The sequence below is a fragment of the Pteronotus mesoamericanus genome, unplaced genomic scaffold, assembly GCF_021234165.1.
Source record: "Pteronotus mesoamericanus isolate MK-2021 breed Mesoamerican mustached bat unplaced genomic scaffold, CSHL_Meso_final contig_173, whole genome shotgun sequence".
In the NCBI taxonomy this organism is placed as follows: domain Eukaryota; kingdom Metazoa; phylum Chordata; class Mammalia; order Chiroptera; family Mormoopidae; genus Pteronotus; species Pteronotus mesoamericanus.
The window spans coordinates 5,648,087-5,675,416 of record NW_026555072.1 but is presented as its reverse complement, the minus strand read 5'-3'; the positions used below and the strand labels follow the sequence as shown (position 1 = coordinate 5,675,416).

The 27,330-nt window shown below is 37.9% G+C and overlaps 1 protein-coding gene across 1 annotated transcript in view; it reads right to left on the bottom strand.

The window, feature by feature from the left end:
* The window catches only part of EFHC2 (EF-hand domain containing 2), a 224,145-nt gene that overhangs the window by 101,458 nt on the left and 95,357 nt on the right, over positions 1-27,330 (bottom strand). Inside the window, exons 4-10 of the mRNA XM_054566327.1 lie at positions 24,987-25,210; positions 21,640-21,888; positions 19,330-19,443; positions 18,805-18,943; positions 11,632-11,803; positions 5,283-5,425; positions 1,866-2,062 (exon numbers count right to left, since the gene is read on the bottom strand). Of these exons, the coding sequence (XP_054422302.1) occupies positions 1,866-2,062; positions 5,283-5,425; positions 11,632-11,803; positions 18,805-18,943; positions 19,330-19,443; positions 21,640-21,888; positions 24,987-25,210 (1,238 nt within the window). The remainder of the gene's footprint in view (positions 1-1,865; positions 2,063-5,282; positions 5,426-11,631; positions 11,804-18,804; positions 18,944-19,329; positions 19,444-21,639; positions 21,889-24,986; positions 25,211-27,330) is intronic.

The window sequence follows — 27,330 nt, the reverse complement described above, 5'->3', positions numbered from 1 at the left end:
TATATAATACTTATACAAAATATGTTTATCAACTGTTTATGCTACTGATTGGTAAGGCTTCCAATCAGTATTAAGCTATTGGTCATTAAGTTTTTGGTAGTCAAAAATTTTATGCAGATTTTTGACAATGTGGTAGGTCAGCACCCCTATCCCTCATGTTGTTGAAGGATCAAGAGTATTTTATATAAGGGTATAGGCTTACTTTGTGTCTGAATATTGAGCCCTAATTTACAATAGCTATTGTAATTGTACACTGGCTGAGCTTGCTATGTGCCACATAAAGTTAAGCACTTTATACACATTATCACATCTAATCTTCACGGGAAGTCTTTGAAAGAGATACTGTTGTTACTCTCATTTCAAAGAAGAGGATGGTGAAGCTCAGGGAAGTTACATGTCCAAAGCCCTTCAACTATTAAGTGTGGAGTCAGGTTTTCCAAATAAGCCTGCTGGTCTTCAAAAATCTAACTGCCCTATTATTGTGCCTCTCACCTGAATTTAGTGCTTTTGAAGAGATACTGGTTCATGGTTTAACAATAGCTGGAATTCCTAACACTGCAAATGGAGAGATGGTGCGGCAGCCCTGGAGGTACTGCCTGGGCCTACCATAAGAGAGACTGTGCAGAGAAGAGCACTGTTACATCATAGCCCTTAGATACTGTGCCTTCAAGATTGGTGCAGTGTTCCTACTGAGGCCACACTCTCTCCAGGCTGTTCTCACCAATGACAGAGCAGGATGGGGACACCAGAGCTGGGCCATCTTGCCTGACATGGGACTTCTGTGATGGGCAGTGTTTGCTCTGTGCTATTGGCCTGGCTGAGACTTTCTCAGAGCTCTGCTGCATTTGAGGCTCTCCCTAACTAACCCATCCTCCTTCCTCCCTTCTCCTTTCTCAGGGCTCAGATCTCTGAAGGTCTCCCCACCTACTTTTATTGCCCCCCACCTTTATCCTTTATATGTATTTCTTCCAATACATCTCTTACATGTCTAATTCTGTCTTGGAATCTGCTTCTCAGAGAACCCAAATTGACATGGATGATGTAATAGATACAGAGAAATTGATCTCAGCAACTTGTCCCTGAGAATTTTATATATAAATGAAACTAAATTGGTACTGTATATATATTATTGGCACATAAATATTATTTATGGGTAGACTTATCAAATAAATTGTTTCTAGATAGAATTTTCAATATTAGGCAATGATTCTTAAATATGTTTTGCATACCAAACTAGTTTACACTTAAAATCAAGGTTTTATCAATATGTTATTTTTACCAAAGAGCACTTCCTAATAGTACTTTAGTAACCATATCTATCTGCCATCAAATGAAAAAACTCTTTGAGCTTACTTTAGCCAGCGTGTCCTTGAATTCTTATTTAGGTCTCAGGTGGCTCCTGTTATGGGAAGTTGCAACCCCAGCAACTATTGGGTTCCCTAGGGGATTCTGTTTGTTCAGGTCTTAGCCTTCCCTGTAGGTTTGTGCCAATTAACTGGGACAGCACAGTGTGTGGCACCAGATTTTCTTCCTTCCTTATAGTTGCTGGATTTCTTTCTGAAAACATCATTGGTGTCAGCAGAAAACCCAGGAAATTTGATTCAACCCTGGGCCTGCCTCCTGCCTGTGCCTGGCATCCGTGATGCTGGGCAGCTAAGGACCCAGCATGTAAACAGAGTAGACTGGGACCTGGCCTCTGTGACAGGACCTGTGGCCAAGTCACGCTGATCCATTATTCATGTCCACATGTGTGAATGCACAATGTAAAACTGGTGGCAAGATGAAGAAGAAAAGGCCTAGAGAAAGAAAAACACAGATTGCACAGTGCTGACAGACAAGTCAAGAATTATACAAAGTAAATTCACCCTATCTGAATTCTCCTCCATGAATTTTAAGGTATACTCATCAGCATTGAGCAAAAGAAACAGGTAGCCATTCAAGTTCACTTTGGCTCCAATATACAGCTCCTCAGGCTGGATATATTCTGAGAGCTCTCTTTTAAAGCCTTCTTGTCCAGTCCTCTTAATACGCATTCTTTTCAAGAACAATCCACCAGTATTTCCTACGGAAAAAGAGAAAAGTTAATGAGTAGGCTTTATTCTTTTTTTTTAAGATTTTATTTTTTTTTTAATATTTATTTTTTGTTCAAATACATTTGTCTCCACCTTCCCGCCACCACTTTCCCTGCCCCCCTCCACCACTTCCTGCCCTCACTCCTTCCCCACTTTGGCTTTGTCCGTGGGTCCTTTATACATGTTCCTTGACTTGACCCTTCCCTTCCCTTTCCCCATCCACCCCCGCTCCTTCCCTTTTGACTCTGTTGGTTTATTTTTTCTTTCAATGTTGCTGGTTATATTTTCCTTATTTGTATTGTTGATTAGGTTCCACTTATAGGTGAGATCATATGGTATTTGTCTTTCACCCCCTGGCTTATTTCACTTAGCATAACAGTCTCTAGTTCCATCCATGCTGTCATGAAGGGTAGTAGTTCTTTTTTTTCTTTCTGCTGTGTAGTGTTCCATTGTGTAAATGCACCATAGTTTTTTGATCCACTCATCTACTAATGGGCATTTAGTTTGCTTCTAACAATTGGCTATTGCAAATTACGCTACTATGAACATTGGGGTACACAGGTTCTTCTGAATTGGCAGTTACTCCGTGCTCAAACACAGACTATATAACTTAGTTGTGAACTCATAGTACCTGTTATTCTCAGAAAGAAGGGAAGAATTATACAGTGAGTAAATAAATGAAGCTCCCTAGGTGAGTGTGTAAAGAAAAATGTGGTATGGTATTCTGGCCCTTTCTTCCACTTCCCTACTCCCTTCCCAATCTAAACACTTAAATAAACACTTAGCAAATTCCTTCTCTGTGCCCAGCAACATAAGAATTGGGACATGAGAAAGATACTCATCTTTAGCCCTGGCTGGTGTGGCTCAGTGGATTGAGGGTTGGCCTGTGAAATGAAAAGTCGCCGGTTCGATTCCCAGTCAGGGCACATGACTGGGTTGCAGGCCAGGTCCCCAGTAGGGGGCGTGTGAGAAGTAACCCCACATTGATGTTTCCCTCTCTCCCTTCTCCTCTCTCTAAAAATAATAAAACCTTTTTTAAAAAAGAAAGATACTCATCTTTAGTGCATATTTAGTGTACTAAAATAAATCATGGGGATTTATTAGTGCATCCTGTTACCCAGTACCAGGTAGAAAATTCCTCACTTGAGTTTATTTCCATCCATTTGCCCCAGATGATGCCTTATACCTATTCTGACATACAAATTAATGCTTTTCAGTATGCAAAATATCTCTGCTTCTTTTAGAAATGGCTCATGTTTCTTGCTTTCCAGAATTCTCCCTATTTGATCTTCTCTCTTCTGGGCCTTATTTGATTTTTGACCTTTTGAAAAGCAGCATGCAGAGTTGAACATGGAACTCCAGTATCTTCTTAACTGACAGTGAACTGAAATCTCTAAACCTGTGAATAAAACCTGAGACCAAATGAGCTTTCGAAATGAGCTTCATCACATTTCCTCCTACCATATTCAGAAACCATAGGTGGTGAAAAGACCAGGTTTTGGAGCCAAATAGAGCTGGAGTCCATCCTGGCTTTGTCACATGATTTATGATCATTAGGAGTTATTTAACCTCTCTGAACCCCTCTGAATTCTCATTCATAAAAAGGTAATAAAATTTATGGGGACATGAAAATGTACCTCTCAGATTGCCTAGTGTGGGGAACATAGTTGATGGAAGACCCCAGCTGCTATGTTCTGAATTGTATCCCTAGGTTTGTGCTGAGTTCTTGTTTCCAACAGGCTGCTGTCAACAAATGACTAAGCAAAGCAGAGGTTCAAGGCAGGCCAATTTCTGCAAGACAGGGCTGCCTCCATCTACTGCCTTTGGCTCTAGGACTCCCAGTCAGCCTTACTGAATGAAACTTTCTTAGAATTTTACTGCAGTCTAACATCACTTCCTTTCATCCTTCGCTATTTCCTTTGCAAGAGTCAGACATGCACTGCAGTTTGATGGTTCATCCAGCCTCTTCTGGCACCTTCCACATTTTCCCTCACCAGCATTTCCCATAATAAATCTCTTGCATGTTTAATACCATATTGGGGCTTATCTCTTAAACGACCTGGACTAACACAAAACTTACCTTCATAAAGTTCTTGTAAGGATAATACTGGGTACTCAGTTGTGGCTACTATTATTACTAGTAAGTTTATAGTTGACTATCAGCACCCTTTCTGTTTTACGTATGCTGCAAATGGCCTAGCCAAATATTCCCCATTCTAGATGTATAGTGTTTATTTTTTGACCTTTAAGAGCATAATTTATATTCACCCCTATTTTGTTTCATATTTTAAGATTTGATCCATTATTATTCAAATCACTATGGAGCCTGACTTAATTAGACAAATTATTCATTATTCATTGGTGTGCTGACTGGCTCATATCAGCTCATAAGGGCTGATTGTTCAATTTTCAGGGATTTTGCAAGCCAGCTGTTAAACTGTTGATTGCTTGAAATTTAAATTGGCCATGGCTGTAGTATTTACACCATGGAATTAGCAAATGGTACAAATTAGATCCTTTTAAAATATTTTCAGAGAGCCTGTTAACCAGCACACCACTAATTATTCTTCCCAAACATATGTCTTCAGCACAGATAAAAGTTTTAAACATGTTGGGACAAGGAACAGAACCATACAGCTCCATAATTTGAAGTCAAAATCAATGGCTCTCCTCAGCAATGGCCACAGTATCAGGACACAGTAGAGGGGGATTCCATGGCCTGGATGTTCAAACCTTGGCAACAGCCTCAACAGACAGGAAAGCCAGAAGATGGACTCTGAAGATTGTATTTGTTAATCTGGGACTCTTGCCTTATACTTAAGGAAAAATTTTTTAAGCAGTACTGTTAATAATACAGATTTCCTCTTATCTTTCTGGCTGTCAGTGGGATTGGTGGTAGCCAGTCCGTGATTTTGAAGCCCTTGGATTCCACATTGGTGTCTCAGAGGCCACAGAGGAAGGGAGGATAGTGTCCAAAAGGAGGCATCCCCAGTTCCCCAGTCCCAAGCCAACCACAACTGTTCCTCTCTTATTATTTTATATGTTTGGGTTTTAATTTGGAGATCTTTGTAAAATAAATGTTAGTGGTTAAAAAAATAAAAGCTATCTTAGATCATCCAGTATATAAAATCAGATCATATTCCTTAAATTTCAAAATGAAGAGACAGTTAACTACTCTGAGGAAATTGCTATGAGAGGTATGTCTCTTACCTGAATTCCTCTCTATGGGTTCAAACACTGAAATTGTGCAATTGCTGAGAAAATATGAAATAATAAACATCCTGTCCACATCGGCACATTTGTGTGTAATCAATTTTGCAAAGAACCGGAGTATATTGCTTATGTTGCCATAGCTAAATGGAAGAGAAATGAGGGTTACAGCATTATATGAGTAATCTTCCACACATTATGTATGTAAAATAAAACTGGCAAAAGGTGTGCTATGGTTTTTTAATTGAGTTATAATTGACCTACAACATTATATTCATTTCAGGTGCACAACATAATGATATTATATTTATATATATTATGCAGTAATCACCACAATGTCTAGTTAACATTTGTCACCATGCATACTTGCAGATTTTTTTCTTGTGATAAGAACTTTTAAGATCTACTGTCTTAGCAACTTTCTAATATATGATACAGTATTATTAACTATAGTCACTTGCTGTACATTAAATCCCCATGACTTATTCTATAACTGGGAGTTTGTACCTTTGCACCCACCCCCAGCCCACAGTGAGCTATGGTTTTAAGATAGTAGAATAAACTCTCTGAAGTTGAAAAGTTCAATCACCTTCTTACTAAGGTTCTAAATCTATATATAGGGGAATTTTCTCAATTTATTACAATATCACTTATTCTTTAGATGTCCAGGGTAACACATTGGGAAAATGTACCCAAAACAAATACCATAAATATATTACTCAAACAAGTTGCATTAAACAGTTATGTTCCCTACTCGTGAGGCTAGTTAACAATTACAATAATCATGTCAGCAAGAACAGCACCTAGCCCTCATTGCCCAAGCATGAACACACCAGCAGGTGTGCTCCTCAGGGACCTGATGTCACCTCCTCATTTCACCTCCCACTTTCTCAAGTTTATTTCTTTTAGTTCTTCTATTTGCACGTCTTCTCAAGTCTATTTCTTTTATTTCTATTCGCACATTCTCTCCTCCCTAATTCATTCCCCCAGTTCCCTGGCATTGCCCAAATCCCTTTAAGGGAAAAATTACCTTTTCCCTTTCAAATGCTTTACTACATATTATTTCATTTATCATCCATATTATAAGTAACCATTACAAGCTTGTTTTCTGAGGACTAGGACTACATCGTATTAACTTATGTAATATAACAATTTACCTTGTAAATACTCAATAAATGTTTGTAGAAAGTTGCTATTAGATCTCTTTAGAATGGGATTTCCATTTAGAATTCTATTCATGAAGAGAATAATCTAGTAGACTGAAGAAGGGATCAAAATGTAGAATCAATGTTCCCAAAGCCGATTGTCTTATCACTGAAGAAATTAATTTATGGTTTGTCAGCAGCAGCATGTCTATGGATATCAGCTAGTGAAATGCAGAATACATAGCCAATCTTAAATACTTGGGGAGGTCTTTGATAATCAAAATCATTACCTCAAAGGGGCATAGAGTAAAATAAACCATGTACTTCGTCACTTCCCTGTCACAATTATAAGCAGGGAGGTTTCAAATTTTCCTATAATGAAATTCATTCTTTCCTTGTCACAGTGATTTAAAAAAAGAAAAAAAGTTTCTAATCTGCAGAAGCAAAAAGTGCTTTTCTCTGCCCCTTTCTCAGATTGCCCAAGGAAGCAAGACTGCAAAAGCATGGCACCAAGATTCCCAGTTTGAGGCCTCATGTGAAATGGAAAGTAGCAATTTGGGTGGCTAACCTCAGGGCAGCCTGGACAAAACTGCCAGATGTCCATAACTGTTTTCTTAGTTCCTAGTCTCTCAGGCTTCAGACAGACCTCATACAGTAGAGGAGGTGAGGTAGGCAGTTATACCTTGTCAACCATCTTCTCTGGTACATAACTGGATTTATAAGTAACAAACCGATTTGGTAACCTTTCCTTATGCTGTATGAGACTGCAAATGGGGGTACATCAATCTAAAAGCTTCTGTACAGCTAAAGAAACTATCATCAAAATGAAGAGGGAACCAACTATATGAGAGAATATATTTGCCAATGATACATTGAACAGGGTTTAATCTCCAAAATATATAAAGAACTCATATGACTCAACACCAGGAAGATAAACAATCCAATTTAAAATCTGGGCAAAGGCAAATACCATATGATCTCACCTATAAGTGGAAGCTAATCAGCAAAACAAGCAAGCAAGCAAAAAAGAACCAGAGGCATGGAAATAAAGAACAAACTGACAGTAACTGGAGGGGAAGGGGAAGGGGATAATGAGGGAAAGAAGGGAAAGGGTCAAGTTAAGGAACATGTTTAAAGGACCCATGGACAAAGATAATGGTTGGGGGGTAGAACTGAATGTGGGGGGTGGTGGTTGGTAGGGCGGGGGGAGAGTAATGGGGGTAAATGGGGACAAGTGTAATTGAACAACAATTAAAAAAAATAAAATTAAAAAATGGGCAAAGGACCTGAACAGACACTTCTCCAAGAAGGATATACAGAGGGCCCATAGACATATGAAAAGAGGCTTAGCATCACTAGCCATCAGAGAGATGCAAACTAAAACCATGATGAGATACCACTTCACGCCAATCAGAATGGTCATCATAAACAAAACAAATCAACAAACAATGGGTGCTGGCGAGGTTGTGGAGAAAAGGGAACCCTAATACATTGTTGGTGGGAATGCAGACTGGTGCAGCCACTGTGGAAAACAGCATGGAATTTCCCCAAAGAGCTAAAAATGGAACTATCTTTTGACCCAGTGATACCACTGCTGGGAATATAACCTAAGAATCCTGAAACTCCAATTCAAAAGAACCTATGCACCCCTATTCATAGCAGCACTATTCACAATAGCTTAATGTTGGAAACAGCCCAAGTGCCCATCAGTAAATGATCTGATTAAAGAGACCATGGTACATTTACACAATGGAATATTACACTGCACAATGAAAGAAGGAACTCCTACCTTTTGGGACAGCATGGTTGGAACTGGAAAATATTATGCTAAGTAAAATAAACCAGTCGGTGAAAGACCAATACCATGTGATCTCACCTATAAGAGGAATCTAATGAACAAAATAAACTAATGAGCAAAACAGAACCAGAGGTATGGAAACATGAAACAGGCTGACAGAGACCAGAAGGGAGGGGGGTGGGGGATAATGGTGGAAAGAAAGTGAAGGGACTAGTCAAAGAACATGTATGAATGACCCATGGACATGGACAATGGTGAGGGGGACTGTGGGAGTAGGGGACAAAGGGGTAAAAATTGGGACAACTATAATAGAATAACAATAAACAATAAAAAATAAAAAAAAATAAAACCTTGGGTTAGTCAAACTCATGTATAAGTCTCCAGCTATATGTGCCAGTTAATATGGAAGCAAGGTCACTGTGTAGGAGGAGCTTGAGGTAAGTGTATTCCTAGCATAGAATGAAGAGTGAACAGAAAGAAACAAAATTAAGAGGCATTTACGCTTGTACCACCACCATCCTCTAGTCATGACAACACAACAAAAATGTGGAATGCTGTCTATAGCCTGTACTCTGTAGGCAAGTTGAACTGGTATAGACAGAAAGAGAGACTACAGCAACTACCCACTAGGAACTGTTTTCCCCTGGGTTCCAGAAGAAACACCCTGAATCATGTTTCATCTTGTTTACTTATAAGAAAAATTCCTTCTCCTTTTACAGTAAGGGCATTCTTTCTGTCTGCTTCCTTCGGGTGGCTGCCCTTAAAAACAGCAGTAGTGAAAAGTATCCATCAAAAAGCCTGCCATGCAACTTCACTGTAAACACTGCTATCTATAATGAAAGATTATGTGTTGATGTCCCTCTTATGTGACCAAAAGAAGTGGTTCTCAAACCCTGGTACCCATGAGAACCCCTGCAGGGCTGGTTAAACACAATACCAGCTCCATCCCCCAGGTGGGGAGTGGCACAAGAATTAGCATTTCTAAAAGTGTGGGTGCCACATTTTGAACAGCATAGATTCTAAAACTGAAAACTAAAACTCTAAAGTCCTCAAAAACGAAGGATTATTTCTTGAAAGACAAAGGATATCATGTAATGGCAAAGACTGCCTTTTAGACATTCTATATAGCTCTTAATAATATATTTTTACAAATATAGCAAAACTAGTGTTCTCTCTACTTCAAAATGTTCTACAACAGCATCTCATTGCATAAATTTTATCAAATTCAGGATGCTATCTCTTTCTTCTCCTTCTCCTGATCTAACTACATGTTCCCTTCATCATTTTTCTCCACAGGTCCTCCTGATCCTTTATTTCCCTTACACAGGACTTCAACATTTAGCCAACATTCTACTCAAACATCTGCAGCATTTTCCTACCACGTTCACCCCAACTTCTTTCTCCAGGGCCTGCTCTCCCTATAAAAGCAAAAAGTAGCTACAGGCAGTGCCCACATGTTATATGTATGACTCAGGGGCACATTTTTCCTCATATATATTAGGAATACTTTTGAAAGTACATCTTTTGAAATTATACTCAGCCATGTGAGCATTCTATAGTTACTGAACTCAACCAAACCTCTCAAATTAAAACCACATTAAATGCAACGGAAACAAATTCATAGATACAGAGAATATTTTGATGGTTAACAGATGGGAGGGGAGCTGGGGGACAATGGATGGAAAAGGTGAAGGGATTAAGAAGTACAAATTACCATTTATAAACAGCCAGGGGGATGTAAAGTACAGCATAGGAAATATAGTCAATAATATTGTAATAACTATGTATGGTATCAGATAGTTACTGGACTTATTGGGGTAATCACTTGGTAAGTTACATAAATGTGTAATCACTATGTCGTACACCTGAAACTAATATAGTATTGTATGACAGCTGTAATTTTAAAAGACATCCACATTAATTGCCAAATAACATTCTGAAAAACACATAAATCCCTGAAGCCCCTATGTCAGGGGTAGACAAACTACAACCTATGGGCCAAATACAGCTGGCTACCTGTATTTATATGGCCTATGAGCTAAGAATGGCTTTTACGTTTCTAAATGGTATTCTGAAAAAAATCAGAATAATAATCTTTTGTAATAGGTAAATATTATATGACATTGAAATGTCAGTGTCCATAAACAAAATTTTCTTGGAACATAGTCATATATATATATATATATATATATATATATATATATATATATATATATATACACACATATATACATATACATATACACACACACACACACACACATATATATATAAAGATAGCTTAGCCATCTGGCTGATTATACGAGTTTAGGTGCTCCCAGATATCACTTATTAAAACCACTCAATGGCAAGAATTTGGAGAAAAGGGAACCCTTGTGTACTGCTGGTACAGACACTATGGAAAATACTACAGAGGTTCTTCAAAAAATTAAAAATAGAACTATCATAGGATCCAGCAGTTCCACTTCTGGGTATATATTCGAAGGAAATGAAATCATTATCCCAAAGAAATATCTGCACTCTCATGTTCACTTCAGCATTGTTTACAATATTCAAGACACAGAAACAACCTAAGTGTCCACTGACACATAAATGGATAAAGAAAATGTGATATATGTCATACACACACACACACACACACACACCCGCCCCCCCCCAAGAATGTTATTCAGCCATGAAAAAAGAAGTAAATCCTGCCATTTGCTATAACAAGGATGAAACAGAGGGATAAATAGTAATGGAGAAAATATAATAAAATATTTTTTAAAAGTATGAAACTTGAGGGCATTATGTTTAGTATACTATGTCAGAAAAACAGATACTGCATGACCTCACTTATATGTGTGCGTGATCTAAAAAAAAAAAAAAAGACTTATAGAAACAGATATCAAATTAGTGGTTGCCAGAGGCAGAGAGCAGGGGATGAAGGAATTAAATGAAGGTGACCAAAACTTTCAGTTTTAAGATAAATTAGTTCTGGAGAAATAATTAATATATAACATGATGAATATATAGTTAACAAGACTATATTGTATATTTAAAAGTTGTGAGAGTAAATCTTATAGTTTTCATCACAAGGAAAAAATTATAACTTTGTGAGGTGTTGAATATTAATTAATTTTATTGTGGTAATCATTTTTCAGTACATACATATAACAAATCATTATATTACACATTGTTATATGTGAGTTTTATCTCAGTAAAACTGGGAAATAATGTAAAAACCACTCAAATAAGAACCTATAAATATTTGGATATTAATTGACTTCATTAAAAAGCTATAACAATGTGTCCCTGACTTGAAATTAGATGAGCTGAGTGTCATCTGTGCCATCACAGGGACTATATTATAAATCGTGAACACATTTGGGAAAGATCAGACCAAGATCATGGTTCCCTCAAGCACCTGTCTTTTTCCATGAACTTCCTGAAGTCTTCCAGATTAGGACGAGGTATGGGCACAAGGCCTATGCAAGGGCGAATAGAATCCTCTTCAGAACTAAAGCCAGTATAACGTGGAAAATTCCTTTCTATTTTTGGAGGAGATGGAGCCTTGCATGAAACTGAGGTAAAGTTCTCTAGAACAAAACAAAGGCAAATGAAACATCAATATTTTTTTTGCCCTGATTATGTCTGTTTTGAAAAGTTTGTTATGTTTTCAAGATGAACATGGAGAACTTTGTAGACTATTTTAAATTCTTTCAAACAAAACACAGCAAAATCCTGTGAGGGTAGGTTTCAATCATGTTTACAAAAACCACAGAACTCACTCAATAATCATCATTGGTTCAAAAGAAAGAAAAAAAAGAAAACCTGTCTACGTCGAATAAATAAACATTTATCTTTTGTCATCACATCCCATTTCAGAATATTTTTGTTCATCCTGATTTTTCCAATGATATGAAAATTAAAACTTAGAACTTGATGCTACCCATTCCATATTTTAAGCTGTAATTTAGTTCTCTCCCATCTCTAGTCAACACTAATCAAATATCTTTTCAAATGTGACTGATTCCTGACTATTCTGCCTTTATCTTGTCCATTCACTGTCCCCTCCTCTTTTTCTTTTTTTTTAATTTTATTTTAATTTATTTTTTCAAATACATTTGTCTCCCTCCTCTTATGCCCATTTTTTAAGCCCTCTCCCTTTCTCCCACCTCAACTCCAGGCCATGGCTCTTCATTATCTAGTTTTAAAAAAAACTTTTTGTCACCAACTACTGCTCCAGGTTAGTTGCCAAAAGACTGTAATTGTACTAAAGAGTGATGAAATAAACAAACAAATAAATAAATAAAGCCAAAACCAAAAGCAAACCAAAAAAAAAAATCCTTTTAAAATAGCCAGCGCCTATTCTTACAAAAGGAGTGTTAAGTAATAAACGCTGGTTTTCTTCATTTACTTATCACCTCTGAAGGAGAGATGGAAAGAGAGCCGAGCATATGTCTATAATAGCCTAGGAGCTTTAAGCTACTCATTTGTGAGGCTGCACAAACCCTGAAAAGTGTGTTCTCCACAGCAAATAACACATTGATCTGATAGATCTAAATCACTTGTGTTTGTCCCACCACAAACGGCATAGAAGATGCCATGATCTTTTCTAAAACAAAACAAAGCAACAAAGCAATACAACCCATGGAATTTAATTTCTACTTCTTCCACAAGCTTGAGTATCTATATGTATTGCCATTCATGACTGAAAGAAATTCACATAAGCAATGACTTCTTTTTCCACTGTCAAAGTTCTAATAGATGGAAGAGTACAGATTTAGTGCATACCTCTATAACTGAAAGTGTGCATCAATCTGTCATCCAGGGCAACCTAACTCTTGAAACTGAAGGACTTTTTTTTTCAGGCTGATTAAAAGGTTAAGAGTCTGAGGCTATTTCTAACTCAAAGTTTTCAAATTTCACATTTTCTTAGATTTCCTAACAGACTGTGTGTGAACTCCCCTCAAGTATAATCCCCAAAAGAGTTACTGTTCCATCCTAATAGAAACTGCTCCCATAACACATCAAATATTTCTCACTGACTCAGTGAAAGGGGGTGGCCAGACTTCCCCCACAGAAGTGACTCATGAGCCTCTCTTATTGCTATCTTTGTGGCAAAGTGAAGCTTTGGTAATAAAGAAAAAAGTTCAGATCTTGGAATCAGGCAAAATTACAGTAGACCTTATCATTACTAACTGTTACATGAAACACACCACCAACTAGTACCTTCATTTCAGGGAAAGGACCACAGAAATGGCAGGGAGTGCTCTATGTGATTATTAGAAAATTAGGGAATTATCAGTTTCTTCTAAAAGGCGACATATATATACAACTCCACATATTAACCTGAGCAGTCTAACCAAAAGAGAAACAAATTGAATCCCAAAGTAATTAAGAATGCATTTTATACTTCCCCCTAAAATTACAAATTTCGTAACAGTGTTGTTTTCTCAACTACATAATTTTTGCAACAGATTTAAGTTAACAAAAGAACCAATTTAGAGTGCTTCTCTGCACCCACAGTGCCATCTAGTGTATAAAAGTTGAGAACTGTTGCACTCCAACACACCTGACTGTTTAGCACCACATACATCTTTTTGGATACTCTGACTTAAAATGTCATTTTTCTGGGTAATTGCTTACTTCCCGATGTTTTGTACTTGCACTTGAGTAAGTTTCTTAACTTTGGTTTTCCGTAAACCCAGCATCCTGCATTTCTCAGGTGTTAAATAATATTTGGTGAATAAATGAAAAAGTATACATTTTTGTAGAAAGCATGTTCCCAAATATCTTCTTAGACTGATACTCTGCTGGGTCTTGGGACATATCTATCATCCAAATAGTTTGATTCATTTAATTCTAAGTGACTTGTAAAATATATATTGAATATCTATCCACAAATATTTTCCAATAAATTTACAAAGATGTGATATACTTTTAAAAGGAGTCTTTTTTAAAATTTATTTACTTTTTAAATACATTTGTCTCTGCCTCCCCCCCACCTCTTTCCCTTGCCCCCTCCCACCTTCCCTCCCTCAGCTCTTCCCCTTTGGTTTTGTCCATGAGTCCTTGCTATATGTTCCTTGACTTTCCCCTTCCCTTCCCTTTCCCTGCCCCCCCTTTCCCTCTTGTCTCTGTTGATTTCTTTTCCTTTCAGTGTTGCTGGTCATATTTTCCTTGCATCTTTGCATTGTTGGTTAGGTTCTGCTTATAGGTGAGATCATATGGTATTTGTCTTTCGCCCCCTGGCTTATTTCGCTTAGCATGATGCTCTCCAGTTCCATCCATGCTGTCGCAAAGTTTAGTACTTCTTTTTTTCTTTCTGCTGCGTAGTATTCCATTGTGTATATGTACCATAATTTTTTGATCAAATCATCTACTAATGGGCATTTAGGTTCCTCCCAACACTTGGCTATTGTAAATTGTGCTGCTATGAACATGGGGGTGCATAGGTTCTTTTGTATTGGCGTTTTGGTGTTCTCCGGGTATAGTCCCAGCAGGGGAATCGCTGGATCAAAAGGCAGTTCCATTTTCATCTTTTTGAGGACATTCCACACTGCTTTCCACAGTGGCTGCACCAGTGTGCATTCCCACCAACAGTGGACTAGGGTTCCCTTTTCTCCACAGCCTCGCCAGTACCTGTTGTTTGTGGATCTGTTTATGATGGCCATTCTGACCGGTGTGAGGTGGTACCTCATAGTGGTTTTGATCTGCATTTCTCTGATGGCTAGTGATGCTGAGCATCCTTTCAAATGCCTCTGGGCCCTCTGTGTCTCCTCCTTAGAAAAGCATCTGCCCAGGTCCTTTGCCCATTTTTTGATTGGATCGTTTGTCTTCTTGGAGTAGTATTTTTAAAAGGAGTCTTTATGTTCATTCACAGTGATTTACTATTTGCCACCTCAGTTGGAAACAATGCTGGGAAAAGCTTTCCATTACATCAAAGTTTATTTTGTATGTTCGGATAACACAGATAAGGATCTAGGTTTAGGGAGGTCTGAAGCTTACATAATTTGAAAAAGTTCTTCCAGACAAGGAATACCAAATTGTTAAGACAAAATTAGGCCCAGAGCTTTGGACTGGGGCCCCTGCAGAGGAAGAAGCCTAAAGCTTCATTTTCATTAGTTTTATTAATTTCCAGGTAACTGCCTCTTGTACCCAATACCCATACCAAATGATTTCAATGGGACACCCATTATGGAGTTGAATGATTAGTGAATCACATAATTTTCTAACTCTAGCTAGAAAATATTAGTAATCATATAACCCTCAGTCCCCTTCACTTCAATGGGGAGGAAAAAGAGGCAAAATTGTTAAAACTATTAAGCCATGCAGTAAGATTAAGATTCCACCCCTGTCACATACCCTGGGATGGCTAATTTGCTCAAATAATCATTAAACTCTCATCATGGATGTCCTGTTGCTTCTAGCACCAAGATTTCAGAGATGGCTAGAAATGACTATAAACAAAATCAAAGATGCTTTAAGTTTTTGCTTATCCTTACTGTCAGTACAGTCTATTAAGTGTTGAAGAGCTATGGGAATGAATGGTCTTGTTACTTGTTTGGTTGTCCCAGCTACTAAGAATTGATCATAAAAAAAAGTCCTATTATAGACAAAGAAAAGATAACCTAAGGAAGGAATTCTAAATACAAATAGTTTACATTCAAATCGTTGTCCCTTCAGTGAGAGACACACCTGCTGGAGACCCTGGAGCCTTTTCCAACCTTCATGCTACAGGAAAGTCTGGCAGGCCTCCATCTGCCAGTCTATGTTCATCCACATGAAATAATGAGGGGGTGACATGTCACAGCCCAGCAGGCAAGCCCAGGCCAGCAGGATAGCCAAGCTGCCTAGTAGGAGCCGGGGGTCACACTAGACTGTTTTGTGGAAGTATTCTATGGAATCACCTTCTCCTTAGAACATTTAAATGTTCAAAAATATCTCATCTTTTTAGGAGTCAGACTGGATTTTACACAGGGGTACAGATGACTCTTGGATTTCTATCAAGTCCTCTGCTTCTATTGTACAGAAATATAAAGGTTATTCAAACTCCTTACTTGGGACTGTGGCCAACTTATTCTCTTAGTTGGTCTGCCATTTTTTCTCCCCCCAAATGTGTTGTATCATTAGTTAAGAGAAGGTACTAAAGCACTAAGATTGTACACTCCATTAGAAATCTCCCCCTGGCTTCTTCTTAGGGAGGTCCCTAGATGTGTTATTAGCACTTGTCAGCTCCTTCCTGTGGCACTAGAGAGTGAAGACACCAGTATTCTACTGACCACAATTACTGACAATGGAGGAAATATGACTGTGTCCTGGTTTGGGCATCAAGGATACCAAAATATAATGTACAGAATTTGGTCAGCCTTATCAATTTTATATCCAGATGAATTTTAAAAAATCAAAATGTCAAAAGTAACTAAGTAACATTAAGCATATTAGTTTAACTTTGCCAAAAAGACAGGAAAAGTAAATGTAAAGACTGTAAGAGCATTTATTCATTTTCTACCTACCCCCACATCATAGATATAATTTCTAGTCATTAGTAACCATTAAGTAAACTGTTGTTACCCAAGAAATGTTGTGTAACAATAGTGTCTGCTAAATGGGATATTTTAACATATGTTATGAGAAATATAAAGTCAGCATGATTATAAAATGCATCGTAATTTTGTATTTGCATAATTTTCTGTTTAAATGCATAATGCTCATGTTGTATTAGTTTTAAAGGCATAAACTACTTTTTTATATAATACAGTAAGTCTATAGAGTGAACAAAAGAAGTGAGCAAATAAATTAAGCACTAAGGTTCAACTGAAATGAACCACAGGGCATTTGAAACTGAGGACAGCTCGATTTGGAGTACACCAGTGAATTCACTCTGACTCTCAAAGATCCCTGAAAGCCTATTAAGAGATGAACAATGAACATGTTTCTCCAGCACTACATTTATTTTTCCAAATGCAATCTTTAGTCTCAAAATCAAGCTGACAGACAAACATCAAACAAATGCTGGACTTTATGTTTAAGGGATCATATAATATTTTGGAACCTTCACCACATTCTTTATTTTAAGGTATCAGTCAGTACAATACAAAAAAAAGTTTTTAGAGAATCATCTTTTATATTTTTTTTCAAATTTTCAAGTCTACACTGAAGACCTGTTGATTCTAGTGACTGCCATGATGAAATAACTGCTTGAGCTAAAGCCGACCCCAAGACCTGTTGATTCTAAATAGGCATCTACATTTAGTAAAGTCCAAGTTCTCCTCCCAGTGATCTAAATGTCACTGGAAGCTTCTTCTTGACAACAGTCACAATTTGCACATTCCTGGCTGCCTCTTGCCCACAGTCCCCAAAACATATATGCCCAACTGTGTCCACTAAAGAGGATCAATCTTAGAGAATAAAATAAGAAAAGGCCACCAATATGGCCCCATAAAGCCCACACATTTTGACTAATCTGGTAGATGCAGTGGAACAAATCCCCTTAAAGAACTGAAGAGTGAAATTGAACATTTTTTTATTCCAACCCCTTGGTACACTTGGTGTGCCTTCTCTCGCAATGTAAGGATTCCCAGGTGGCCAGAGATACTACACAATGGAAACACCAAGACACATAGGAAGGCCTTGTCTTACTCTAGAGATGAAGTACCTTGTCTTTTAGGAAGTTGTGATTGCTTCTACCTCATCCTTCAGGGAACCGTTCTCATACAACTACTCCCAGATTCAGAGTAGAGGAATAAGCATCCCTCATCCAAGCTTTAAACCTCAATCTAAGATGTTCGCAACTTCCACCATCCCCACTTAGCCTAGCACCAGGCATGTACCTGAGCCTAGGTAGAGGGCCCAGGAATGTTTAACAAATGAAGAGTTTGTTTTCCTGGCTTCACATCAGATCCTCCACCTGTTTCTATAACTGTCATAACACTGTGTAACATGCTGTAGGTCTCTGCTCCCTTTCCAATCTAGAAACTCTTTAGTCAACTCTGTAGCTCCAAAGTCTACTGAAATGACCTGCTCCTTGTACATGTCTAATAAATCACTGGTTTTCATTTTGAACTGAACTAATATAAAGTAAATTGAAATTTAGAAAGAAAGAAGCTGGAAACCTGCCTGGGCCTCCACAGAAAAGGTAGAGCAAATTAGCACAAGAGAATTCCCCAGAGAATGTGAATAATGATATCCATTGTGATAAGCAAGAATTCAGTGAAAATAAAAGCATTTAGATTTCCATTTAGATTGTTTGACCAAAACATATTGTAGTAAGGTAGAGGGCTATAAGGGAAAACAGAAGCCTCTGCCATCAGGCAGACAAGTTCAAATCTTGACTCACCCTTTACTTGCTGCATGACCTTCGACAAGTTAGCCCCTTTTAAGCCTCAGTTTCTTCACCTCTAAAGTGGGGATAATGAGTCTACTCTTCTAGAATAGGAAAAAATAAGATACAAATGCCTAGCAGATAGCAAATGCTCAATAAATGGTAGCTATTTTTAGCTTAGCATTTGAAACTTGAAAGTAAAATCGTAACTAGGGAACAAAGATTCTCAGTTTTCAATACTAGTTTCTAATTGACAGATGTATCACTTACCAATTCCATATTTAGTCCTATAGTAAGTCTTTGTAAATTCATCACAGTCACAAAGGAGCACTTTCCTTCCCCACACATTGATGGTGGTTCCCACAGACAGGTCACTATCCTTGTAAAACTCTTGTTCTAATTTTCCTGTCTAATAAAAACAAAGGAACACAATGTTGGCGCCACAGGCCCTCCAAAGATATAACCCTTCTCAAAGAAAAAAAGAAATTAAAAAGCACCTCAATTATATCATTTACAACCAAATTTTTAAAAATCAACCCAAAAGACAACTAGTTGATATTAACAATTTAAAACATTCTTTTAGCCATGTAGTGCTACCCAATAGCAAATGCAAAGCATATGTTTACATATGCAGGTAAGATGTTTATTATTTATAAACAGCAGTGCAATGCATACATTTAGATATTTGTTGATTTCACTCACAGTCAATCTCACAAGAGAATATGTAACTTATTCCACATTTCAGGTTCCAGGGAAGTCACATTGAAAATCATAATAAAACGTAAGGTTTCTCACCTTGTTATTATCCAACAGGTAGTCATGCACTTGGCTCACTCTAAAGCCACTATACACATTGAGTACTATTCGATCTGTTACCTCGCCTGGCTGATAGACTCCAGGTGGGCCATACTGGAAGACAAAACCAAAGCAAGATGTGGTAGATGGGCTCTAAATACAAAAATGTCCTGCTGAGGGGCTCAATTGGGAAATATGGATTGTATGGTTCTTCTCTGCCATCCACAAGAAGACAAGTCACTTGCATTATCCACCTCTCCCTGTGCTTCCTCATCTCCTGCAGCTAGTCTATACTCCACCCATCCATTAAAGCCCTCTTAAAGCCCATCTTTCCCCATGAACTCTCCCACTCTACTGGCCTGTTCCTAATCCAAAACTCCATAGCTCCTAACACAGGATTAAACCACTTTTTATAGTTCTCTAATTCCTTCATCAGCAATCATCTTTTCTTTTCACTCAGCTACAAACCTTGCATTGCCGTCTTTTCTTTACTCCGCTTAGCACCCTGCCTGATCCTGAACTCAGGAGGCGTTTGCTGGCTGAGAGGCAGTGTGATGAGATGGCAAAAACAATAGAGTATGGTCAGCCTCTAACAGAAACTGTGGCCTGGAGTGAGCTAGTGCACTCCTCAGTTCTACATGCACTGGAGGTGGTCCAAGCAGTTGTGTGAGCTGCAGGAAATACCTTAACTAACTTACTAATTGACAGTGATCAGTTTATCACATATGGATGAAAAATCTGAATCATCTTTGATATATCTGACATAAAATATAAGCTCAAATTGTGAATTTATGATGTGTGGGTATAAGCAAGCCATGTAACACAGGAAAACAGTACATCTGGACACAAACTTTCTCTTTGCCACTTACTAGCTACCAGACTTGGAGCTAGGTATTTATCTTCCGTTTCATGTAACTTCAGTTTTATCTAACTACAATAGTACTTATTTCTTGCTCTCTCAAAAGATGCTGAGAGTGCCAGGGGAACACCTACTGCCACTAATCTCTCCCCCATGAGAATGTAAGCTCCATGAAGTAAGACTTTACCCATTTTCTTTCTCACCATAACCCCAGAGCTGACACACAGTTAACAATAGTATGTGTTAAATAAATGAATAGATGAAGCAATTAATGTCAAGGCACACTACAAATGTCAGATGTGCCACTATTATTTTATATTCATTCTACTTTTCAAAGCCATTCTAAAAACAGTCTTTCCAGGTAACTCCGAACCACCTGCTGTGCATACCCCAGAGGTCCCTCTGAGAAAAATCTTGCCTATCACCACCACCACCACCACTAACCCTCCCAGCAACACTGCTGGACTGCCGGCTGTGAGGCTCAGAGAATCTGGGAGAGCTTCCTATGTAGACCACATAACCAATAGCTGTTAGCATCAGAAATGAGTGGTATAGTAACCTCTTCAGTAGCATTAAGAATTAAGTTGAAGAATACTTTATCCAAATAAGAAATAAAACCTAAGATAGAGCTGTGAAAAAGTCTTTATGTTTTTGTATCTTTACAGATGTTTACAGGTCCTTAGTGTCTTTTACTATGTTATCTCATTCTATCTTTACAGGTATCTCAGGATAGAGGCCTTGTTAACTGCATTTTAGAGATAAGGAAATATAGTCAGAGATGTTCAGTGACTTGCCCAAGGTCACAAAGCTATTATGTGCAGAACCACAATTCTAACCTAGGTCTTCTATCTATACTTAAGTTATGTTAGCTCTCAAAATAGCCATAAATATGTGTAAAAATAAGTCTGACAATTCTTCTTTAATAGCAAACAAAATGCAAAAGCTGTCACTGCTCCTAGCCAGTGGCTAGTTCGTGACACATGGCTACTCTCAGAAGAATCGCTCCTGTGTGCGTGCATGCGTGTGTGTGTATGTGTGTGTGTGTGTGTGTGTACATTCACAACCTGAACAACACCATGGGATCTCATCAGTAGGCTACATAGGCCTGAGACCAGTGTCCCATCCAAGGCCATAAGCAATTCTTTTACTAGAGTCATTTACCTTCAAAAGACTGATTGTGAACTCAATATCAAATAGGTAATTTCTTTGGCATTTGACTTTTTCCCTTTACTTGTCTTAAGCCCAGAATATTCCAAACTCCAATGTATTATGTTCTCAGTATTACTTTCCAAAATGCATATTAATAGAGGGTACAAAATAGAAGTTTTCTAAACACTTGCACCAATATATGGCAACTGTCATCGCATAGTCATAACATGACGTTCCAGTGAATGACTACAGTCTTTAAGCACAGAGCAAACTTGAAAAGCAGTTCTGTGTCCACTGCTTACCTTGGGCAGCTTTCCCCTATGGAGGAACCAGGACATAGCATCCTGACCTGAGTTGTGGGGCAGCAATTCTTTGATTTCAATAGTATCATCAGACAGAAAGTAATGCAAGATGAGTTGTCTACGTTCTCCAAACAATGATGAGTCATCCCACAGGCAGAAAAAACGCAAAACCTTCCTATCATACTCGAGGAACTGTTTCAGGGTGTCAAAGGATTCATAGGGATGTAAGGGCTGTACGTAGTCTAGTATCTGAAAATGAAGAAAAGGTTCATAATAGTTGCAATTTGGGTATAAGCACTTCTGGGAGGCAAGCAATCAAAGAACATAAATATAGCTTTTCCACAAACTGTTCTATTTTTTTTAAATTTCAAACATCAGTACATAACGAGTTTTATCACATATATGATATATATTTTTAGATACATGATATGATATAATATAGGTCATATGATATATATATTTTATATATGATATACAATGTATGTATGTTTTATATATATTTGCTATATATTCTATATTTATGCTATTATGATATATACATTTTATATATGATATATGTGATATATGATATAATATGCCATTATATGATATATTGTAAGTGTTGTATGTGATATAGGATATTCATATATATGATATATATATTTTTATATATGATATATGTATTTTTAAGGTTAAAACTGGTTACATGTACAGTAAATAATAGTAAATATTATTTTAATACACTAAAATATATTTCTGTAATGTTTTTAAAAACTGATTTTTCTCAAAGACTTAAAACTCTTGTTTAATAAAAGACAAAACTAATGTATAGTGACAAATTAGAACAGCAATTGCCCCTCGGTAGGTGATTGGGAAGTGGAACAAAAGAAATTTCTAGGATGATGGAAATATTCTCTTGATTTTCATGTTAGTTACTGAATTGTATATATTTGTCAAAACTTGTTGATCTGCATGCTTAAAGATCTGCATATCAATGTTAATTATATCTCAACAAAAATTGTTTTTCAATGAAAATTCATATCTGTATATCCTTCTTACTCATCCAAAGACTTTTGTGAAGGTAAAGGGAAGAAATACATTCATGGCTTTATTTTGCTCAAAAGCTTAGATATTAAGGATCTGAAGGTCCATGGAAACAGAAGCAGAGAAAATGGAGAACTTCTCAGTTGGCACAAAACCGCTGCCTGGGCTCTGTCCCCCAACCCAGGAACCACTAGCTCTGCAGTCTTCTTGGTGCAACTCTTCTCTCCACGTCCCAGCCCTGTCTTGGAACAAAGCTTCCCCATTCTATCTGATGTATATAAGATTATTGTATAAGAAAATGCTCATTGGCAAGGGAGATATAGCCCCACATTGGCTTATGGAATCTAATGTGCAAATTCTCAAAATTTTGTACTTGTCCAGGGCAGTCTAGGAGAAGACTTACGTCAAAAAAGGAGAGAGACATCATGGCCTTCCAGAGGCTCTTCAGTCTTACCTTTGATATTTAAATGAAATTATGGGACCTTTATTTTCACTGATTTAAAAATGTTTCTTTAGCACTGTAAGGCCTCTAAAAAATGTATTATTGATTACACACCATTGGAGCTTTTTTCAGTTTAAATTAAATTGTTTAATTTTAACTTTACACTTCAATGCAGCAAACACTGGAGAAGTAAAACCATTAAAGTCAACATAAAAGCCTCTTATTAAACTTCATTTTCCACAGATTTCTATATTTATTGAAGAGCTTTCTCCCTGAGGGAATAAATGCTAAAATTATTCTCCCAATCTGAAAGAAAATTACTTAAAACATTTCATGGATGTTCTTGGTATTTCTTCTCTATTCCTGACACAGAATATTTTTTCTTTATAAACCTACGAAATTGCACAGTACTTTATGCATTTCATATAATGCATCATTATTCACAATCACTATCATATAATACCAACTGTTAGTAAATGAGTGCAGCCATGTGCAAAGGGTGGTATTAATATGGATCCATTTATTTTAGGTTCATTCTGTTGGTTCTAAAGACTTTGTATTTATCTAGACTCTTTCACCTAGAGCATTTAGAAAAAATAAAAACAAATCCAAACCATAAATCTTATTGCACACCGATACACACAGGAATAATGCCATAAGGATTTCACCTTAGATACTCCAGGATCAACAATATATATTTCCCAGGAGGGTTGTATGCTTATAACATAAAAGAATAATTCTCCTGGGGCTAGAAGGCAGGAACAGATGAAGGATCCTTCATGTCGTTTTTAACAAGAGACCAAAGTAGAATCAAAGGAGAATTTCATTCTAAATTTTATATTCTCTTTCTTCAAGGAAGTGAATTAATTATAAGTTTTAGAAACAACAAAAGTGAGATTAAACTAATCTACAAGGATAGAAATGAGAACAGTGGTTAACCCTGGGTAAGGAGAGGGAATTATTGAAAAAAGTCATGAGGGAACTTTCTAGGAAGATAGAAATGTTCCACATCTTGATTTGGGTGTGTATTACATGGGTGTATGTATTTGTTAAGACCCGTCCAAATGTTTACTTAATTTCTGTGAATTTTACTGTGTATAACCATACTTCAATAAAAAGAAAAAAGGAAAACAAATAATAATAATGAAAATAAAGGTAAGAAGCAAGAAATTTGGGTTCAAGTCCCAGCAAGAAAACTGGCTACGTATGTGACCCTCCACATGACACTTGCCCTTTTAGGTGTTCAGATTCTTTTATAAAATATAAAATTTGGGATATCAGTTCATTATAAAGAAACCTAGAAAATAATGGTACAACTAACACTTATTCTTTCCTCCTTATACTAATTGGGGTCAGAATTTCCTTTTATAATGGGGGAACATAGGAATCATGACCTTCCTTACTCCTCCAGAACATCTCTGAATCTGATGCCACCATACGAGGAGCTGGGAGTTCCAAGGAAGGAAAAAGGTTAAAGGTGTACCCATGGCTTGGTTCAGTAAATCAGTAGAAGCAAACATTTTCCCAGAATTAGGCAACTAAATGGGAAAAGACAAGCCAGTAAGTGTGGCTGGAACCACTCTCAGTGACCACAAAGCCAACTGTGGGCTCTTAGAAACTGTCCCATGTATGTGGTGCACCGAAGACTCCTACTACCTGGAACAGAAACTCTCCATGGAAAGAAGTGTGGGCAGGGACAATGAGACTGTCTTGCACTGAGGCCAACACCAAGCCTTCCCTCCATCCCAAAGGAGAAGATAACCTTAGCAACTATAGCCCCAAAAGTTCTTTCATATCTGCATCAAAAGTACCAATACCCTCTACTAACTCTCTGAAGAGATTCTGACTCTCAAGACAATAACTCATGGACATATCAACTTACCTCTCTCCTAGTCTTCATGTAAGGATCTTCTGGACACTGTCTCGGGGGGTTTAATTTCACTCCTATTTTCTTCAAAAAGTTTTTTGTGAATGCATCACAGTCATAAATCTTGAATACACGGCCATAAAAGACAATGTCTATGTTGATATTGAAAGAATACACAGTATAAAACTGATCATCACCAGGAGGTGGGCAAGGAATCCGATGACGCCGAATAAAAGTCCCTGTGGCATGAAATAAAATACATTTTTTTCATCATGCACCTAACAAAGAAGAGGTCACAGCATATCTCAGTAAGAGCCCTGAATGCTTTCCCACAACAGTGATCTGGGCAAAGGGCTAGTTCTTACAGGCAACATTAGTATGTTCAAACTCTGAGGAAGCCAGAGGGAGCTGAGACTTCTGAGGTCCAGAGTTATTTGACCAGCCTTATGTTATTAGAGTTGCCTAGACTATGGTAAGATTGAAGAGGAGGGAATAAACAGAGTGACTTAATACACCATAAACTGCCATCATACCTTTCCCAGAACAAGTATGGGCATTTTCACCCACTAGCACTCAATGTGAGCGCACTAAAAAAAGGCACTAAGAGTTCGCCATGGCAACAGCTTGTGATGATGCCTTTTCTTTCCCAGCTTCTGGATATCCCTTCAGGTCTTGTGTTCTGAGCTGTGAGAGGGGGAGGGTGTGGGAGGTCTCTGGTATGACACTGTGGAGGAAGGAAGACACAACAATTTCGATGGTTTGAGCACCAACCGCCTTAAATAACAGTTACTGGAAGAAATCCACTTGAACTGAACTGGAGAGTGGTCCGTGGGCTCCCACACTAGGTGTAGGGTTCATATCCTCATCGCTTGAGGGCCTGCACCTGTGTGTCCTGCCGTTCACGGCTGAGGCCACTGAGGTTGATGTGATACCAGCAGTGTGATTAATGCCCAGGCAGATCTGGTAACAAGCGAAAGCTTTTACAAAAAAAGATTACTTTGTTTCTCTGATTAAACATTTGGTATTATAAATAGGCAGGTTTTGAGATAGGGTGTTCTGCCTTTAGGATCAAATCAAACAGAGTGTAATGTGTGCATATACTGTAATGCTAAAATATGTTTGGTTTTGATGTACAACCAAATTCGGTTTTTCTGCTTCAAATTGCAAAGGTCTTTTTTAATTATGCTTCGCTTTCATCCCTTTAGAAGAACTTAAGAAGTGGTGACATTTTGTAAAAAATTATGCTCCTCCTATATACTTTAAAAATATTCAATATTAGTACTTTATATTAAATCTTTGAAACATTTTCAGTGTTTTTAAAATGCCTCCAACATCACTCATAGGCTCTACAAGAATTAGACCCACCTATGTGTTCCTATAGCTTCCTGTACTTTCCTCTGTGGTAGATCCAACCACACTATTTTAATTGCTTGGATAGTTCTTGGTCTGGTACTTACTATACACATAGTGAGAACAGGTTCTGTATTCCCTGAGGCAGTAGAGTATAAGAGCAAGTCCTTTAGAGTAATCCTGCATAAATTCAGAACTTCCCAGCTCTTATAGAAATACTTATATCAGACAAAATATACTTTAATGTCTCTTTTTAGGTGAGACAATCCCTATAAGGAGCTGAAGGCAGAGGGCTTTCCACCATCAACTGGGGAAGAAGTCTTTAGGTTTTCAAGTGGGATCTGGATTATGCACAAATCACATCCACTAGAAGAGTGAAGTGGAAGAAAGGAGGGTGTTAGGGAGAATGAGGCAGCACAGTTGATAAAGAGATGATGCTCCATTTTAAGATCAGCTTGTTGGGACTTCCGGAACAAGATGGAGGCATAGGTAGATACACTTTGCCTCCTTGCACAACATAAAGAAGGATAACAACAAATTTAAAAAAAAAAACAATCATAACTACCAGAAAATTGAACTGCATGGAAGTCGAACAACCTAGGAGTTAAAGAAGAAACATTCATGAAGACTGGTAAGAAGGGGAGAGACGGACAGCCGGGGCAGAGAGGATACATGGCAAGGTAGAGGCTGGTGGACTGGGTGGTCCCACATTTGTGTACAGATAAACAAGGAAGAACAACTGGGGAGCAAGACAGACCGTGCAACCCACGATTCTGGCATGGGAAATGGAAGCCTCAAAACCTCTGGCTGTAAAAATCTGTGGGGATTCCTGTGGCAGGAGAAACCCCCAGTCTCACAGGAGTATTTGTTGGAGGGACCCACAAGGTCCTAGAATGCACATAAACCCACCCACCCTGGCATCAGCACCATAAGGGCCCAATTTGCTTGTGGGTAAAGGGAAGTGACAGAAAGGTAGCTGAGAGCCGAGCAAGTGGCACTGTTCCCTCTC